This window comes from Equus caballus, chromosome 8 (genome assembly GCF_041296265.1).
Source record: "Equus caballus isolate H_3958 breed thoroughbred chromosome 8, TB-T2T, whole genome shotgun sequence".
Taxonomy (NCBI): Eukaryota; Metazoa; Chordata; class Mammalia; order Perissodactyla; family Equidae; genus Equus; species Equus caballus.
In genome coordinates, this window is record NC_091691.1 from 70,056,225 (window position 1) to 70,075,681 (window position 19,457).

A 19,457-nucleotide genomic window follows, 5' to 3' on the forward strand; every position below is an offset into this window, starting at 1 on the left:
AACAGTCTTGTATTACTCTAACTTACTTTCTTAAATGCTCCTGTTGCATTGAAACTTCGAATCCATTGATCTTTACCCTTTTCTGTGTTCATCAGCCCCCTTCAATATTTGGTTTCCTCTGAATATAGCTTTTATCCCATGGCTCATCATTTTAATCATTCTTTTAATAGTACTTTCAGTTCCTCCAGCAAAATCTCACCCCTTGATAAGCCTAATTAATTACCTAATTTCTCTATGCCTGAATATTACTAAAGAAAAGCGCATGGCCTAGTATGTTGGTATCACTATAAATTCATGATCACAGACGTGAGCTGGGCGCTAAGTGGATTGTCCTCCCCGCTCTGCAGTGTCTCTTCCATAACTTTTCTTCTCTGTTCTTCATGCCTTGCCTTCCAACCTCCAAATGACAGATCTGCCTCATCCTTAATGGAAACATGTAGAAGCTGCTAGGTAAGAATGGCCTCAATTTCCCATCACCTGGTTTACAGACGTGAATGCCTTCCCATCCTGTCTTTCTGTTGTCTTACACAGAAGAAATATAACTCCCTTCAAAGATATGCTCTCTTCTTTTCCTGATAGAAATATTCAAGTGTGTGTTAGTATCTCACATCTTAAAAATTCAGAAATGAAAAAGAGAAGACGAAACAAAAACTCGCCCTTAATACCACATCTCTTGAAACAGCACCTTATTTTCTTATTTCCCTTCGTGATCAAACTTCTCAAAGGAGTTGTTTGCACATACTGACCCCTCTTTCTTTTCGTTCCAGTCTTTAATCCACATCATCCTGACTTTGCTTCCCATCATTATATTAAAACATACTTTGCTAAAGAAGTAAATGACTTTAATGTGTGGTTGCACATACATTTCAGTTCCTCTCAGCAAAGTAAATGATTCCCTTCTTGGAAAACTAACTCTTGTGTTTTAGATGATCCTGTACCTCCTTTGTTTTCTCTTCTCCTCTCTGGCTGTTCCTTCTCAGTTTCCTTTGTCAGCACTTTCTCTGCTGCTTGACATCTTAATGTTCCTCAGGGTCCTCTTCTGTTCTCAATTTATACTCTTGCCCCAGACTGTACCGATAAACTCAAATTTATATTTCTAGCACATTTCTCTCATCTGAGTTTTAGATTCATATATCCAAATACCTACTTAATCTCCATTGTATATCTGACAGGCATTTCAAACTTAATATTTCAGAATACAACTCTCCCCACACTAGCCTGTCCCTCATTTGGAAGTTCCATCTGTAATGTAACAAATCAACCCATTTGTTAAATTCATAAATTTGGGAGTTACTGTCAATTTTTTTTTCCTTCCTCCTTCCTCTTCACCAGCAAGTCCTATTAATACTTCCAAAGTAGTTTTAGAATCTGTCTACTTCTCTCCATCCCTACTTTCACTGTTCGCTCTTCTGGACTACTATAATAGCATCTTAACTGATCTCAGGTCTGTACTTTTCAGAGCAACGAGAGTCATTTTCATACAATATAAATCAGATCATCTCACTCTCCTGCTTAAGATCTTTTGTTGAATATCTGTTGCTTTGAAAATAAAATCCATACTCAATAGTGTGACCTTAAAGGTCTTGCACAATTTGATCTTTGCCTACCTGTTCAGCCTCCCTTACTTTAGTGTCCATTATATTTTAGCTACGTTGAGCCTTTTTAAAATTGCTTCAACAGTCAAGTTCAGGGCCTTTATACCTACTGTCATTTTGCTCTTGCCTAAATTTCATGTCCTCATTGCTGCCTTGTCTGACTTCCCAACCTAAATTATTTCTATTATTGTTTCTTTTTTTTTTTGGTGAAGAAGACTGGCCCTGAGCTAACATCTATGCCAGCCTTCCTCTATTTTGTTTGTGGGATGCTGCCACAGCATGGCTTGATGAGCAGCGCATAGGTCTGCACCTGGGATCCAAACCCAGGAACCCTGGGCCACGCCAGCAGAGCATGTGAACTTAACTGCTACGTCACTGGGCCGGCCCCTATGACTGTTTCTTTAATGTCTTTCTCCTCCACTAAATGTTAAGCTTACAGTAGGACAAGAAAATCTGGGAACCATGGTGTCCTTAGCCTCTCATATGTTGCCTGGTTTAGAATGAATATTGGATAGTGAGATGGAGGGATAGATGGACGCGTGAAAATCTGATCTGTGACATAAGATACGTAGATGCAAACTGATAGGCAAATGTAGATTCTCTTATTTCCTCCTTGTTAATAGCAGATGGTAATATAATATATATACATGTCTTTTAATTCTTTCAGCAAGATCTCTGTACCTTCTTGATATCAAGAGCCTGCAAAAACTCAACACTGGCTAATTATTTATACTGGTATGTGAAATAATTTTCTTGTTTATTTTCTTGTCACTCTTTAGGACTATTTTTTTCCCATATGTAAACACGAAGGCAGTTTAAAATAAGGTATGATCAATCATCAAAAGCCTCAGTGCAGTGTTTATATCCAGCTGTATCCCTTTACAACTGTTCTCATGGCAATGCTTGTTTGCGCCAGTGTTTCTCTGTCAATAACTTCCAGGATCTAAGATAAAACGGGGTAAGGTCATGGGTTTTTTCAGTTTGATATCTGTTTGCTTTCACCCTATTAAGTAGTGTAAATATGATACATCACAGTCCTTTAAGAATGTGTATTTTCACAGTATTTACCAAAACATTTGAATCATGTAAAAATAGAAAGTTGGAATTTGAAGTTACTTATCTCATAGATGAGGAAACTAAGGCAGAGGCATGATGTAACTGACCAGGTAGAAGCAGAACTAAGATTAGATCATTTATCTAGCACTTTGCTATTTACAGAGGACTTCCCGGGACCTTATCTCATTTGTCCCTTCTACAGGGCAAGTATAAGTATCTCTATTTTACATGAGAACAGATTTCCTGAGTGAGTTGCAGGAAAGAGATAAACTAAAGCACAGAGAGGCTGACTTCCTGAGATGCAGTTAATATGAAGCATGGCTCCCTTTATCTGTCACAGAATTCTAAAGCATAATGGATGAGTAGCTTAAGCCATAATGAGAAATATTTTGGTTCAATAAAAGAAAGCAATAGGATTAAACACTAGACAAGAGAGCCTTAACCAGTTTACAGAGCAGACAAAGGACAGAGCCAGCTGGGTCAGCCCTCCTGGAAGTCTTCTGTACATTTGGTTTGAGAGAACACTTTAAACTTCTTGATATACTTGATATTTTTCAACTCTGGAAATGATCTCTGGTCTTACTCAATTTACTGTGTTTACTTAAACAGTACAAATTAATAGATGTCCATTCTGAAAGTTCAGTATTTTTGAAGAATAATGAGGCATTTTGCTTTCCATGAAGAAATTAAACAAAATATTATCTTGTTCAGACTGAGTTTAGAGAAACTGTGTTGCAGGTCAGATCAAGCCTTACCTTCATTCTCCCGCTCTCCAAACACAGCATTATTCTGGACACTGCCCCTGTAGCCCAGAAATAGGTAACGAACTCAGAGGCACTTTTAACAAACACGGGTGTTCATTACTTACATAGTAAATAATTGTTTAGTTTAGTCTTTATCGTTCTCTAAGGAAAACTGCTATCAACAATCTTAACTAAATGTTGCTTTTTCTTCTCTTTGAAACCTGTGATTTGTTTTTTCTGTTGCCCTTAGTAGTGGAAAGAGAAATAGTTCCTTACTTTTACTTTAGCAGTTTAATATAATACTCATAAAACTACATTTCCCTCACATTAAATTTCAGTGTGTCCTTGAAAATATACCCACAAGATTTTTTGGGTAGTTGTTAATCACCATTTTTGCTTTCAAAAGTTTACTTGGAACTTCTCATATTGCCAAATGGCTATTGCCTTTTAATGAAACCTCTTGCTTCCTAATGTTCTACATATTCCAATATGAATTCTTAAGTGCATGTCTATTCACTGGTGTTAGGGAAAAATATTTCTTGATGAAAATCTAGGTAAATATTTAAAAGGAAATGAAAAAAATGTATGGAGCATGTTACTGAGTTTTTAAGTAAGTACTTATATGCTTCTTAGGTATTTTAAAATTAAGATTTTACACATTTTTAAATCATTTACTAAGAATTCCTTTATAGGTATTTTTATTTCATTGCAATATTCATGAAAAGTTTTCTGGCTGACAATTTGTAGTCTAGAGTAGTCAGTATTATAAGAGCTGTGTGTGCAATATACTGATTATGTGGTATTTTAAAGTTATGTATTTTTTTGACCATACCAGATTTCATTGTAAAATCTGAAATTAGTTATGATAGAATCTTTGATCTCCTATTTCAAGGAGGAAGAGTTTTTAAACCATTCTGAAAGCAGCCGAACAGTAGATGAACTGTTGGATGAGCAGTTTCCCACAAGGCAGTAGTTTTTGTTCAGAAAGAGCACTTTGTTTTCTCCGTAGATAAGAAACGAAGTGCACCCCCAGCTCCCAGTCTTATAAGCATTCCATCAAATTTAGATTTGATTTGTGTTTTTCCACTATTTCTGTGATTCATTGAAGCAGTAGCTTGTACTATGTCTTTTCATTCTCTGAGGAGTAATTGTTTTTCCTATATTTACAGTCTACATATTACATATTCAGAAATACTCCTGGGGCAAAAAGCTATTGATGTGGACTTCTGACTTTGGTACACACTGCTTTTTGTGATTGTAGGATGAAAATATGGGTAATAATTTCAAATAGTTGGTTTAAAATGATCATTCTCTTCCTTTGAACATGCACAGAATAGTATAAAAATATTAATCAAGTGTAACAATTTAAATGCATTTCACTGTTAAGCTTACTCTTTTATAACAAATGTATTACAATATAAATTTTAATTGTGCTGTTTCCTTTTGAACATTTTGATTTTCCTTTTTCATTTGTTCCCTTTCCAGTAATTTAAATGGGATTCCTGCTATAGCTGAATCCTTAGGGGCCTATAGTTGTGCAGACAATCCTTTTAAAATGAATAGTGTCAACCTTTTAAGCCTCAGAGGGGAGTTATAGTCTCAATCTGTAAAGTGTTTGGCATCAGGATCTATAAATCGTTCCAGTTTTTTATTTTTATAGCTATTCCAGTATGTTGAAATTGAAAGTAAACTTTGGATGCTTTGACATGTTTTTCTATAACTTTTAAGACCTTTCAAGGTAATAAAGGTTATTTACCCACAAAATGAAATGGCCAGGAAGCAGGTAGCCCACTGACGTCATCTTACAATAGGTACCTGGACAGTTTTGTCTGCATTTCTACTTGAAGATGGCAAGTTTCAAGGGAATACCTTCGAGTGCTTTGTATAACCTAGCTTATTGCTGTGAACAGAGAATTCGGAAGTGATTCAAACCTAGGTCTTCTAGTCTTGATCTAAATTTGTTCTTCACGTTGGAGATGACGCTGTCATCTTTATTTTAGATGGACTTTCTCTTTGCAGCAGAACTTTGGCTTGAGTGATTTTGAGAGGTGTTTGATACTTGACCTTTATCATGAGCATCAACATATACCCTCAATCACAGGCAATAACTGGGCCATTGTGTTCACTTGGTCAAGGAGACCTGAAGATAGCAATGGAGCCTATATATTGTGGTTATCTGTATTCTGTATTGCTCATTTGGAAATGAGTTTGCTCTGTAAACACAGGGAAAAGACAATGGATATACTAAAGTGATGGAGACTGTCAAGGACTTTAAAGGTTAGAAGGCTATGGATTAGATTTGAATAGGACTGTGTTCCGGCTTTCTAGTTTAGAATCACTGTCTGTCTGACAGTCTTAGGTGGTGTCCTGAAATGCCCAAATATCCTGGAATGCCACGAATAGGAAATATGAGTTTGTTGTAACTCTTCTTAGCTTATTCATCTAGAACAGAGCTATTCAATGAAACTTTCTGCAATGATGGAAATAATCTACAATGCTGCACATATGGCTACTGAGTGCTTGAAATGTGGCTAGTGTGACTGAGAAACTGAATTTTTTAATTTAATTTTAATTAATTTTATTTTAAATAGTCATATGTGTCCTGTGGCTCTAGAAAGCTTTCTTGATTCAAGATTCAAGAATACCTTCGTGAATTTTTAGTTTAGAACTCTTCTTGTGAACATGATATGGTCGATATAGTGTCATGGTTCAGTTCCTCATACCACTTTACAGAAAATTCTAGCTTATTCAACTCTGGGAACTTCCAGAACACCTGTTATTATTATGGCAAAGCGTTGCACTGGGAAGTCAGGAGAGGAGAGCTCTTACTTTTATCAACCTTTAAAATATTTCTGTGTATAAGACTATATTGGGTGTGTCAGGGGCTACTGAAAATTTTTGAGATATGGCATCTGGCATCAGTTTCTTTATAACCTATGTAGGGAGCTAGGAGTTTAACATGTGAAACAGTGACAAGCAAGATAACATTATCAGCACAAGTTGTGTGAGAGGCCATGCCTATTCTAGAAAGTCAAAGAAGGAAGAAATTGTTAGGGTCTGTGAAGACTTCCTGGAAGAGATGGTATGTCATGTGTACTTGAAGGCTGATCGGAATATGGAAAGATGGCGATGGGAACATGTTTCTGGGTGGTAACTGCAACATGAGCAAAAGCACAAAATGGGTACATGTGAGGGTTGCTTTGGGGGGTGACCTGACTGGAGTTTGAATGCATAAATTAGGGTTAGTGGATGTTTGAACCAGAAGTTGGGGCCGTAGAAAGTGTTTTAAAATAGTAGAAAAGAGGGAACCACTGATGTTTTTGTTAATATAGATGGGAGACAATGACAGTAGTTTAAAGAAGAAAAATTCAGGATGATTGCATTGAGCAATAAGGAGTTTCTTTTTTAATAGTTGGAAAGCCAGGTAAGAGGTGTCTGCTGGTTGATTCCAGATAGAGCTGGCTAGTAGTGCAGAACCATCATAAGATGCATTTTTCAGGAAAAAGTCAACAGGCTGTGGGGACTAATTGAGTACAGGTGTTTGAGGGAGGGAGTGTGAGCTGAATTTGACTCTAAATGCAGGGACTACAAATTAAACTCAAAGGGCCAATGACAGTTTTAGGTAGGCCTTGTGTTCTCTGGTTTGGTTACAGCCTCAGCTCTTTTTTCTTGTAGTCAAGTGATTCTAACATTGATGTTTCCTGCCTGACTTTTGAGAAAACTTGAGTTTGTGAACCCTGCTACTTGAGAATTTCCAGCCCAAATACCTGGAATATCGATAGTACTTTCAATGGAGATAGAAAAATAAGTCATTTCGTATGTTCAGTTTTACACATGTTCAGTTAAAAATGACAAAATGACAAACAGTATCTTGAAAGGGGGGTCTGGTGCTTGAAAATTAGGGTGGATAAGTGTGAAAGCAGGCCACATAAGGAAATGCAAAATTAGACCTTAAGTGTGAAAAAAGGGAAGTACGTTCATATTTGAGAATTATCAACATTGAGTAGTCATTAAATTCAGGAGATTGGAGTCATTCATTCAACAGTAATACATTGAGTATTACGAGCTAGGCATGGAAGTGCTGAGGGTATAGTGTGAACAAGACAGGGAAGCTCTCTGCTCTCACGGAGTTTATCTTCTTGATGGCTGAATATACTCTTTTCTCAGAAAAAGTGTAAAGGCAAATAACAAGTGACTGTGACTTGAGATTTGTGGAACATTATGAGTTAAGGAGGTTGAAGTTTCATGTAGTTTTTAAAGATAAGGCATTGAGAGGAAGCTTAGTAGAACAGAAAGAATTCTGGCCTAGGAGGCCAAAATCCTGGGTTCTGATCTCAGCTCTACTGTCAACTAATTGTGCCACCGTGGGCAAGGCACGATCTCTCTAAGTTTTGCTTTTGATAAAACAAGCAGATTGGTCTAGATCTGTGTTTTTTAAACTACACATCATGATCCATTGAAATCAATTTAACAGTTCACAATCTAGTATTTCTTATTTAAACAGTAATGAAATAGAACAGAATAGCAAATATCAACATATTGTTCATTGAGTATTGCTATCTGAAACTTTTTTTTCAGTTTTAAGCATTTATATGTACATGTGGTTATGTGTACCAAGTTGTGATATAAAATTTGTTTTTTTCTGTGGCTTGTTCCCATCAGAACAGTTAGAGACACTGGGTTAGATGATCTTTAAGATCTAATCCAGATCATTGTTTATAATTTTGTAATTGTGTAAGTGGTTTAGGTTTAAGAAAATATTTAAATTTCTTTAACTCCCTAAAACCACAATTTTATGGTAGAAAAATTGAAGATTATATGTGGATATTTAAGAAATGGGGAAATTGGATGGGAAAGGAAAAATCAATTAAAAATTTTATTCCTTGTTCAGAAGTATGTTAATAAGAGAAGTAGCTTCAGAGTAGTTTACAGAATGGAAAATCCTTATGTAATATTAAAAGTATTATATTACATAGATTATGAAAATATTCTTGTGCTTGAGTTACTTAGTAGGGACATGAGTATAGATGATTTCTGAAGATGTTAATGCTCAGTGTACCTTGTAAAGTATTAGGAGAAAATGCTTGTTTTGATGTGACAATTTTTAGAAAATCTAGGATCTTGTACAAATTAAGGCATTACTATTATCAATTTACCTTTCATAGATGGTTGTATATGTTGTTCCTTAATTTTCCACTTTAAAAGAGTGATGATAAAATGTGTTTCGTAACTCCCAGTTATTTTCGCAAATGTGAATTAATCTGCTTTAATGGAAAAGTACATTTACAAAATGAATCTGAATTTTATTTCAATTCACATGACTTAACATATATTTTAGGTATGTGATAGTGGAATGTGAAGATCAGGATACTCAGCAGAGAGATCCAAAGACCCATGAGATGTACTTGAATGTAATGAGACGATTCAGCCAAGCATTGCTGAAGGTAACTGGTAGTGGGGTTAGCAAGCACAGTGACTGGGCCAAATCTGGTCTGTCGCCTGTTTTGGTATGTCTATGAGCTAAGAATGGTTTTTCTATTTTTAAATGGTTGAAAAAAATCAAAAGAAGAATAATATTTTGTGATATGTGAAATTCAAATTTCAGTTTTCATAAGTAAAATTTTATTGAAACATATTCATCCTCATTTGTTTTTATATTGTTTATGGCCTTTTTTGCCCTGTAATAGGCACTTATACACAGTATTGTAAAAGTACTTATTATGTATGAGATCCATATTTTATGAGTTTGTAATAGGAGTTGAATAGTTGGAATGGAAACTTTATGGCCAACAAGGCCTAAAGTACTTATTGTGGGCCCTTTACAGAAAGTTTGTTCACCCCTGATTTAATGAAATAAACCTATACATGCAACAAAAATACCCAAAGCCTTCCTTTTTCATTTCACTCTCTGTTTTCTGTTTTTCTTATCAAGACTAGGTACATCTCCAGAAATCTGGCAATGGTAATATTCTGGATAATGGTCATATTGCAGATACTTCCTATGTAACTTATATTTTTGCTTCTTAAACAGTTTCTAGAGATTTGTAAAGCCATTTCTCCCCAGGTATTCTTGTGATTCTTAAAGCAGTGTCGCAGTTCAGCCAGCAGAGGGCGCACGGGCAATGAAAAGAAAACTCACAACGTTAATTTGTGATTTGCTAAAGAAGTGTTTTACTTCATAGCATCTTTTATCTATTTCCTATTCCATGTTCTTAAAAATTTAAATCACATCTTACTGAACTGTTTGAGACTAAACTTAGTTCACAGAGTTCAGAGCTTCTCTACATCAAACTAGTTGGCAAATAAGCAGTTGGTCCTCTGGTCTCATCTCAGGTCTATCACTGACAGCCTTTGCCATCCTGTGAAGAAATTTCAGTTTCTCTTCGAAATGAGCATGATAATATTTGCCCAGCTGCCCTTTGCGTAATTGGGAAGATTAAATGATAAGATGTATTTTCCAGTGTTTTATGAACAGGGAATCGCTTCATAAGACTTTATAAGAGGCATTTAGTTTTTATGACTTATATTTTACTAAGCAAGCATGTATTATGTTGCTATTTGAGTAGTTTCCTTTTTTTTAGTAGATTTTTAGTTTCTTGAAGATAATATTGTTTCTGCCATATGCCCAGCACATTTATGAAGACATCATCGGCTTCCAGATAGTAACTAAATCAGTGAGTGAATGCATTTTGGATGAGTGAATTCTATCTTGTTACATGGTTGTATGTGAAAAGAAGTGCTACTTTTGATAGACTTTAGTATTCGCTGAAGGCTCAGATAATTTTCAGCTGTGGAAGAGTTGGTGGCGTTTAACTAAGATAGCAGGTTTCTCATTATCTCTAAATCAAGATAATTAATCTTTTTCAATTTCACTTTATATTGAGGTTTGCAGCTATTAGAGAATAAGTAAAGATCACACATGCTATTGAAGAAACCCTGATCATTATGCTACATAGAACTCATCTCCCGTTCCTTTGAATCCCTTCAGGGTGATAAGTCTGTCAGAGTTATGCGTTCTTTGCTGGCTGCCCAGCAGACGTTTGTAGATCGGCTGGTACATCTAATGAAGGCAGTACAGCGGGAAAGCGGAAATCGTAAGAAAAAGGTAAACTTCTGGGCCTTGCTTTCTGTTTATGACTCATAATGCCTCAGTGTCATAAGATACTGAGTTTTGGTACTGTCTCTTTGGGCTTATATATTTTATGAAATTCTTATCATCTAACTATAGTAATAGGAACACTTAAAAGTACTTATTATGTATGAGATCCTATTTTATGGGTTTACGTATAGTGATTTAGCCCTCACAACACCCTAGAAGTTAGGTACTGTTATTATCCCAATTGTAAGGAAGAGCGGGGTAGAGAGGTTAAGGAATTTGTCCAGTGTCCTCAGCTACTAAGTGTTGGGTTTGGGAATTGTACCCAGGCATTCTGGGTCCATAGTTTTATCTATGATGTTTTATTGACTCTTATTTTAGAATCTTAGCATCCTAGAAATATAATCTATTTGACATGGAAAGGACCTCTAGCAATCATTTGGACTAGAATTCTTCTGACAAATTGAGGGTCCAGAGTGACTTGTCCGAGGTTGCAGAACTAGTTTAGGAACAGCACTGGCTTTGTATCTGTTCTCATGGCTGGTACACTGACCTTTCTCTCAACAGTGAGGCCTCTACTCACAGGCCTCAGATGGGTACCTATCCGTTCTTCATGTCCTTTTTCCTGATTAATAGCTGAAATGATATGAAGGATTCACTTGCTATCTTCCCCTTACCCGTCATAGGCAGATCTTTCTTAGTGACCTTTGTAAAACAACACAACCCATTCATCAGACTGTTGCTCTGCAAACTTATGAGAGGAAAGTGGAGAGCAGAGATGGTGAAAAATAGAGTCAGGAGTCCAAAGGCAGGGGATCAGGTCTAAAGATATGTGCAGGAATGATGTTCACAAGGTTAGGGAGGAGAAAACAGGATGAAGAGAAACACACTTTTATTGAGTTGGTGTTTTCTTTGTTGTTGAGAAGAATCACAAACTGTGGTTAAATAACTAAATCCCTACTGCTGTTCCTCCTGGAGCCCCCCTCCCCAGAGGTGCCTGTGTGAGAAGGTGAGATCCCAAATGCCCACCAGCCGAGGGAGTGTGGGTTCCTATGATGGTCAGTTTGGGGCATATATATGTATTTTTTTTTTCCCCTTCTCCTTCTCCCCAAAGTCCCCCAGTACACACTTGTACATTCTAGTTGTAGGTCCTTCTAGTTCTGCTATGTGGGATGCCGCCTCAGCATGGCTTGATGAGTAGTGCTGGGTCCGTGCCCAGGATCCAAACCAGCAAAACCCCGGGCTGCCAAAATGGAGCGTGCAAACTTAGCCACTCACCCATGGGGTCAGTAGGGCATATATTTAGAGCACAATTTCTTTTTGTGTGACATGCTCGTCTGTTCACCACACATAAAAGCTTCTGGCTACACCTCAGTTTTTAGCTCTTCTGGAGGATGACTGCCTATTGAAACATCACTTAGAGCCCCACCAAAATAAATTTTGTTTTTGCTGCAGAGCCTATATTTTAAGTCAGACAATCCCAAATACAGTCTCAAAATTGGCTAAAAATCTTTTTAGACAATTTTTTATGATATGGTAAAAGACAATTTTATTTACACAGATTTACTAGAAACAAGCCCCAGCACCAAGGAGAAATGCCAAGATGGGTCTCTTCTGTTATTATTTGTGTTACTACTAGTAATAATGAAATGACTACTGCTAATAATTTAAAATCCTGTGTTGCACTTTTCCATCTCTCATAAGGAAGTTGGGAGAGACATTGGTAAGTGCATAGTGTTAGACAGATGGCAAGGTCACTAGTGAGTTATGTGTCAAATGGTTAAAACAAATGATGCTATTGTTGCTATCTTCTTTCTCACATCAACCTCTAGTTTAGGAGAAATTCTGTTAGAAGAGATCTCTGAGTTCAGATATTTTAGTTCTAATAAAAATGTTTTTCATCGAAGTTTTTTAAAAATTAAATTAGCTTTCATTTTGCATATTAAGTAGTTGCTTTTCATTTTGTGATTCTTTAGGTGACTTTACTCATTTATTTGTTCTTTAAAAATGTATTGCATGCCTACTGTGTGACAAACTGTTTTCTAGATTCTGGACATAGAACAGTGAATATAAAAATTCCTGCCCTTTTGGATCTTACCTTCCTGTTGGAGGAGAAAGTAAACAAAATAAATAAGTAAAATATATGGCATGCTAGATATAGTGTTCTATGCTATGGAGAAAAATAAAGCAGGAAAGGGGTGTTGGTTCACAAACTGGCCCCCATACGTGGAGGGTAAAGAGAGACTGAAGAACAAGGCAGGCCACTCCAGATGGGTAGGTGGCAGTTTTAGTAAGCAAGCGATATACTTAGGAGGCTTGTCTTGGGTGGCCACAAGATGAGCAGATCTCCGCAACTGTCCACCAACTCTTAAAAGTTTATATAGAGGTCATAACTAGGTACAGTCATGTATGCTGTCCAAATGGTGTCAACGATACATTGCTCTCTCAAGACTGCTTCTTTGAAACCAGCTCCCACTGTGGGAATTGGGGGGAAAGTGTGCATTCCAAGTACAGGGGTAGGGATCAGGTGCCTCCTATTGCCCAGGTCCAGTTCTCTGGTCACCTGGTGGTCACATCCTTTTGAAATAGAGAGTGGGAAGGACTGGGTTTGAGTAGTAAGGTAGTGTTTCACTTCTCAATACAATGGTCAGGGAAAGCCTCACTGAGAAGTTGACATTTGGACAAAGACCTGAAGCAGATGAGGGGGCAAGTCATGTGACTATCTAGAGGAGACTATTCCAGCCAGCGGAACAGCAAGTACAGAGGCCCTGGTGTGGGAGCATGTGTGACGTGTTTGAGAATTAGGAAGAAGTCCAATGTATTGGGAGCAGAGGGCGGATGGGGGAGAGTGGTAGGAGATGGGAACAGAGGTGATAAGGCAACCGATGGAGTATATCCTTGTAAGGCATTATAAGGACTTTGAGTGAAACAATGAGCAAGAGTGGAAGCTATTGGACGTTTTAAGCGGAAGACTGACATGACTTTCATCTTAGCAGCAGCACTTTGGTTGTTTTTGATAAGACTGCAAGAGGCAAAGGTTGAAGAAGAGGGGCCGTCAGGAAGCTGTTGCAGTAATCAAGATGAGAAGTGATGGTGGCTGGGACCGCAGGGCTTACAGCAGTGGAGGTGTGAGAAGTAGCTCGATTTCTCACCCTTCTCTTATTATCTGCTCTCTGGTTATTTTAATGTTTATTAGCACATCAGCTAGAAATTTGTTGTGATAGGATAACTGGAAATTCAGATTAGTTGACATTAATTCATACTAGTCTAACTGATCGTACATTTGGTGTGGGGTAGATTTACTGATTTTTTGTAAGGGATGTGTAGGAATTCATACCAATTTTCAGTTGACCTTAACTTGAACTTTTCATCATTCGGAAGGAGATTTGGAGTATTACTGAAAGGGAGGAATTTAATTTGGTATCTTGGTGGTCCTAGAAACATACTGCTTTTTTGAACTTCCATCTCATTGATTTAAGAATTCTCTCCTTTGATGTTCTCAGTAGTGTTCTGGTTGAAGTGCTTTATGCTGCTGGGATTCGCAAGTCAGGTTTTCTCCCTTTAAGAACAAGCTCACCTGTTGAATAACTACAAGACTCTCACAGCTTTCAAAGGAAATAGAGTGTTCTTTTGAAATGTAATGGAAGGCCTTGGTCTAAACACTATAAATACTGCTAGATGATGAAGCTGTTTTGCCATGACTGGAATTTCTATTTTGGAAATCATGGCTAAATGCAGTATGTATGTGAGCTATAGAAAAAAAAATTATTTTCCTAGGAAATGTTTGATCAGACAGAGTCAACGAACAGGAAAAGGTAGGGTCCAAGTTTCCTCCAAGTGAGTTGAGTTTACTTTTTAAACCCAGAACATGTAGTTGAACAGCATAATGAAATTCTCACTTAATATTTGGTCATGCAAAATTAAGCTTCAAATGAAATTACGATTTTTTTGTGGCTTCAGAAATCCTTTGAAAACACAAATTGAATCTTTAAGTCCAGCTGGAGAGCACTCCCGATTCTCAGCTGCAGCAAGAGAAATGTATTCCCTAACCTTGTGAAAGTCCAGCTTTTCATAGTTAACAGATTGCTCCTTTTAAAGCGTGCTGCTGCTGTTGTCAGGTGGATTAGAAGTGCTTGTCTTTATGTTTACTATCTCCTTTATGTTACTTTGCATATTCTTTTATGGTGCTTTGCAAATATTTTAAAGTTAACAGAATCCGTCTTTACCATATGTTTTATAAACCGCTTTTCCCTTTTATCCTAATTCTTTCTAACTTGTTCTCCTAGAATGAGAGACTCCAGGCATTGCTTGGAGACAATGAAAAGATGAACCTGGCAGATGTGGAACTTATCCCATTGCCTTTAGAACCGCAGGTGAAAATTAGAGGAATAATCCCAGAAACAGCCACATTATTTAAGGTAATTGTGATGGGTTTTTAATGTATATGATTGGAACCCAATTCTTTAAAGCTGGAACAGAGACACTACCTTTGAAAATTATTATGTTGCAAGTAATATTTATAATTTTATTTGATTTAGTAAATACTGGATAAAAAGGTACTTTTTATTTTTCAGTATGTTTTAAGATCTTGTATTACCAATAGGTGTTTTTATATGAAATGTATAAAATATTTTTATATCTCTGGATTGTTTTTTAATCTTTAATTCTTTGAACTATTTATTAATCAGAGCCACACCTGCTTTCTTCCAAGTAAGCTATTTTTTTTAAAAAAATTAAATTGCAGACTTATGTTTTGTATTCACTTCATAAGTTCACATGGTTAGATGAGTCCTGACATTTTTAACATTTCTCAATCTGCTATCTGTTCTTATGACTTAAATTTTTTCTTATGCTTTCAAATAGTAATTCTTTGTAATCCTTAATAGTTTCTTTTGGCTGGCCACCACTTGGATAGTTAGAAACAGCTGGTGGTAGCTGCCGCCTCTAATTGGGCCACAGGACTGAGCATTACTACCTATGAAGCATCGTTATCTGCCCAGCATCATAATGAAAGTTCTCTGTGTTTTAGGTTTTGTGATTCCAGGGGTGGAGGGCATAAGTTGCATTAGAATATTACTTTGCATCAGATAAGAAAAGACTCATAGAACAACAGCTTAGGTGTATAAAAAAAAGACGTGATTATAGTAAGAAATAGTTCAGACTTTTTAAGGACATGATTAAAGGCAACCTATGGCAGTCCAGCTCACACAACTGAAACATAAGTTTCATAAAGTGGTACTAAAGTGTACTACATGTTATGGACTCTGATAGTTTCTATTCTTTTAAAAACTTTTCTGTTGCATTAATTTTTAAATGTTGCTTGAGCCTGTTTAATTGGTTTTAAAACTCAATTGATTATAACCTTCAATTTGAAAAATACTGGTACAGGAGATAAAATCCAAACATTTCTTAGTTCGTGCTTACAGTCCACTGGAGGCCGAAATATAAAGAGCTACACACAAGATGGTATATATGTAACAACTGATGTTCCTTTGGGCTGGAACTCCCAAAAAAGACCAGCTTCTAATGTTCTCGGTCCCTAAGGACTAATCAAGAGCATTGAACCAAAAAGGTAGTTTTATCACTTTTTTCAAACAGGATGAAAAAAGATATGTAAGATACACAGCAGGAGTTGTCAGAGTTGGGTGTAAGAATGTCTATCTTTGGGGCTGGCCTGGTGGCATGGTGGTTGGGTTCACACGCTCTGCTTTGGTAGCCTTGGGTTTGCAGGTTTGGATCCTGGGCACAGACCTGCACACCATTTTGTCAAGTCACGCTGTGGCGGCATGCCACATACAAAATAGAGAAAGACTGGCACAGATGTTAGCTCAGGGACAGTCTTTCTCACAAAAATAAAAGAAAGAAAAAGAAAAAAAAGGTATGTGTATCTTCCACTATTGTTAGGTGGATTCTGGACCCATTTTTTTCTTAATTATATAATTTTATAATTGTATCTTATATATACAAAGTAGATGGTCAGTAAAATATCATGGGACATCTTATTTGATCCTAATATCCAGTCCTGAGTTTTTTCTTTGAGCCCTTAAGTATTTGGACAGTCTTGAAAATTCCGAGTTGGAGTTTAGGATTAATAGTTCTAGGACATTTACTACATAACTCTGCCATAGTAATTCTTAATCATTTTTGGGTCATGAGTGCCTTTGAGAGTGCAAGGAAAGTGATGGATTGATTGTACACTTTAGAAAGTTACCCATATACTTGCCCATACGCTGAAATTTCTGTACACATTCATGGATTCTTGTCCTTTTATGAACTCCTTAGAGGGAAGAGGTTATGGACCCAGTTTTTGATATTTTTCAAGAGTATTTTGTAGCCCTTAGCTGAGGAGCTGAAGCTAGATCTTCATGGGGGTGAGTCCCTGAAGGTGCTGGGATTAGCGCTGGCATCCTGTGGTCATCATCTGCTTGCTTTAGATTTCACGTAGAATCTGAATGTCAGAATCAGATCTGAAGCTGAAAAGGGAAATTACAACAAAGATCCTCTTGCCTATCATTTATCTTTAGGAAGATCACTTCCAGTTATTCTTCTTGAGCTTTTGTGAACTAGGGCACAAGATAATTTATAAGATGTATTTTTGCCTGGGGTGATAAAAGGACAGTCCAAATTTAAGATAATTTAATGTTCAGAGTGGCAGTCCATAGAGGTTATAAGTTGTAAAAACATATTCTTTATAGCATTTTTGATGCCTTTTTCCCAACATTTTATAGGATAGTTTTCAAATGTACAAGAAAGTTGAAAGAATTTAACAGTAAACAGCTGTATACCTACCCCTTTGATGTTGTCATTAAAATTTTTGTTTGCTTTGTCACATAGCTGTTCATCCCTCTCTGTGATACTTTTTGTCCTATTATTTCTCATGGCCGGTACAAATTAAGATTATCATCATTTGTTTTCTTTGTCAGATTCATTTCTTTTCTTTATATTATTATAAAATTTCTCCAAATTTCCGTCTTATATAATTTCTTCTCAGTGATGAACACCAGTAGGGCATCTCTCTCAGGATAGTTTTCTGACCTTTTATCTCCAAATTAGTGGTCTCCATGTGCTAGTCCATGTGATGTTTTGTTTCTTAAGAGAATTTAATTTCATTATTTGTTAATTTAAACATTTACCTAAAGTAAATCCAAGATTTCGTCTACTTAAGGGAAGACTTCTGGGGAAAACATATAGTTATTCCAGAGTAAAAGATACAGATATTTGAGATCTCCCTTCGTTTTATAAAAGAGGAATTTGAATCTCAAAGCTGCACAGTCGTCGTGTACTTGCTGTTAGGAACCAGGGCTCTTGACTTTTTATCTGGTACATTTTTATGCGACACTGTGTCACCTCTTTGACTGCAGTGTGTCTCTAATAATAAAATAATAGTGGTGAACGTATGTAGATTGTCTGCTCTGTATCAGGCATGGTGCCAGACTCTTGACTTCTACAATTTCTGATCACTTTAGCAACTCTGCAGCAGAGGTGTTATCTTTATTTTACAGGAGAGGAAACAGGTTAAAGAGTATGCACAGAATCATTCAGCTCATATCTGGCAGAGCTTGGGTTCATGTCCGTGACTAACTCCAGAGCTGTGCTCTTTATACCATGTAGTCTTCTCGCTATTAGCCAGCTCACGGTTCCCTCCAAGGTACCCAAGTGCATCTTGCTGCCAACCCAGCTTGTTTCCTTCAGTCCTGTTTATCTGTTTGTTTACCTGCAGGTCAGCGTTTGCTTCTCTACATAGTAGATCTTCATGCATTAATTTATATCCAAATTTGAAAAGTCTGTTTTTTGTTTCCAGAGTGCTCTTATGCCTGCACAATTATTCTTTAAGACAGAAGATGGAGGCAAATATCCAGTTATATTTAAGCATGGAGATGATTTACGCCAAGATCAACTTATTCTTCAAATCATTTCACTCATGGACAAGGTGAATATAACCTTACGTTAGTGGGGAACATTATTTCATTTTAGAAAACTATGGTTTAATGCATACGTTACGTATGAACATAGAAGTATTTGTAATATTTAGGTACAATCCAGAAAGCTGAGCGATCTCCACTTGACCTTGAACAAGTTTGGTGGTGGTTGTACACTGCAGAATGGCTCTTGTCATGAGTATAAAATGAAAGTACATGTTCCTTTCTATAAAAACTTTTTTCCCAGTTAAGATCTCTCAATGTTGGATTTAGTCATGTCCTTCCTCTTAGTCAAGATCTTTTTAAAATCTTATCCCTGTCCCTGGCTTTTAAAGGAACATATCTGCCCTCATTTTCTTTTTTCTGAGTTCTAAAATACTTTATGACAAGAAAAAACTGCATAAATGAGTAGCAGGAACCCTGCTGTTCATTGAAAACTACTGACAGTGATTTAGAATAAGAAAACATTTGGCGTACCCTCAAGTAATTGCTTAATAAATTTACTTTGATGATGAAAGTTAAATTAACTAATTAATTTAGTTAAACCTTAATTTAGGTTTACCTCCTAAATCTCTTACATTAAACTGCTGTAATACATGTCTGGAAAATTATTTCATAGCAATCTTTATATTTGGTTAATGCATTTATCTTTTGGTCAAAAGCTGCTACGGAAAGAAAACCTGGATTTGAAGTTGACACCCTACAAAGTATTAGCCACTAGTACAAAACATGGTAAGTTTCTTTTACACCATGATTGTTTATTTCAATGTCCAATGAGTATACTTTTCCTTTTTCAGTTGAAAGTTGTTAAGAATGTTAGACATTGAGTTCATTTGTAGCCCTGAAGATCAGTTGGGCCAGCCTGCCTCCCTGTCTCCCTCCCTCCATTCCTCTCTCATGAAATTATTAAACAGTGTATTTGGAAGAAAAATTAACACCTTTATGATGTATTTTTTTGCATGCAAAACTGGTTGTAATTCACAGTAGTTTCTTACATGGTAATCTGTGTCCTGAATCATCATTTGAGAATTGCTATGATCAAAGTGGC

The 19,457-nt window shown here is 36.6% G+C and overlaps 1 protein-coding gene across 15 annotated transcripts in view; it reads left to right on the plus strand.

Annotated features, from left to right (window-relative positions):
- PIK3C3 (phosphatidylinositol 3-kinase catalytic subunit type 3) overlaps nt 1–19,457 on the plus strand; it is a 152,057-nt gene that overhangs the window by 83,554 nt on the left and 49,046 nt on the right. For 11 of the 15 annotated variants that reach the window (XR_011441493.1, XR_011441491.1, XR_011441497.1 and 8 more), the window contains 6 exons: nt 2,263–2,330; nt 8,733–8,838; nt 10,383–10,499; nt 14,777–14,908; nt 18,292–18,420; nt 19,072–19,141. Coding sequence is in view for 6 of the 15 variants with exons in the window: in XM_001497768.7 (XP_001497818.1) it covers nt 2,263–2,330; nt 8,733–8,838; nt 10,383–10,499; nt 14,777–14,908; nt 18,292–18,420; nt 19,072–19,141 (622 nt within the window). In the remaining 9 variants the exon portion in view is untranslated. The remainder of the gene's footprint in view (nt 1–2,262; nt 2,331–8,732; nt 8,839–10,382; nt 10,500–14,776; nt 14,909–18,291; nt 18,421–19,071; nt 19,142–19,457) is intronic. The other 4 variants (XR_011441496.1, XR_011441498.1, XM_005612856.4 and 1 more) reach the window with 1 other exon arrangement.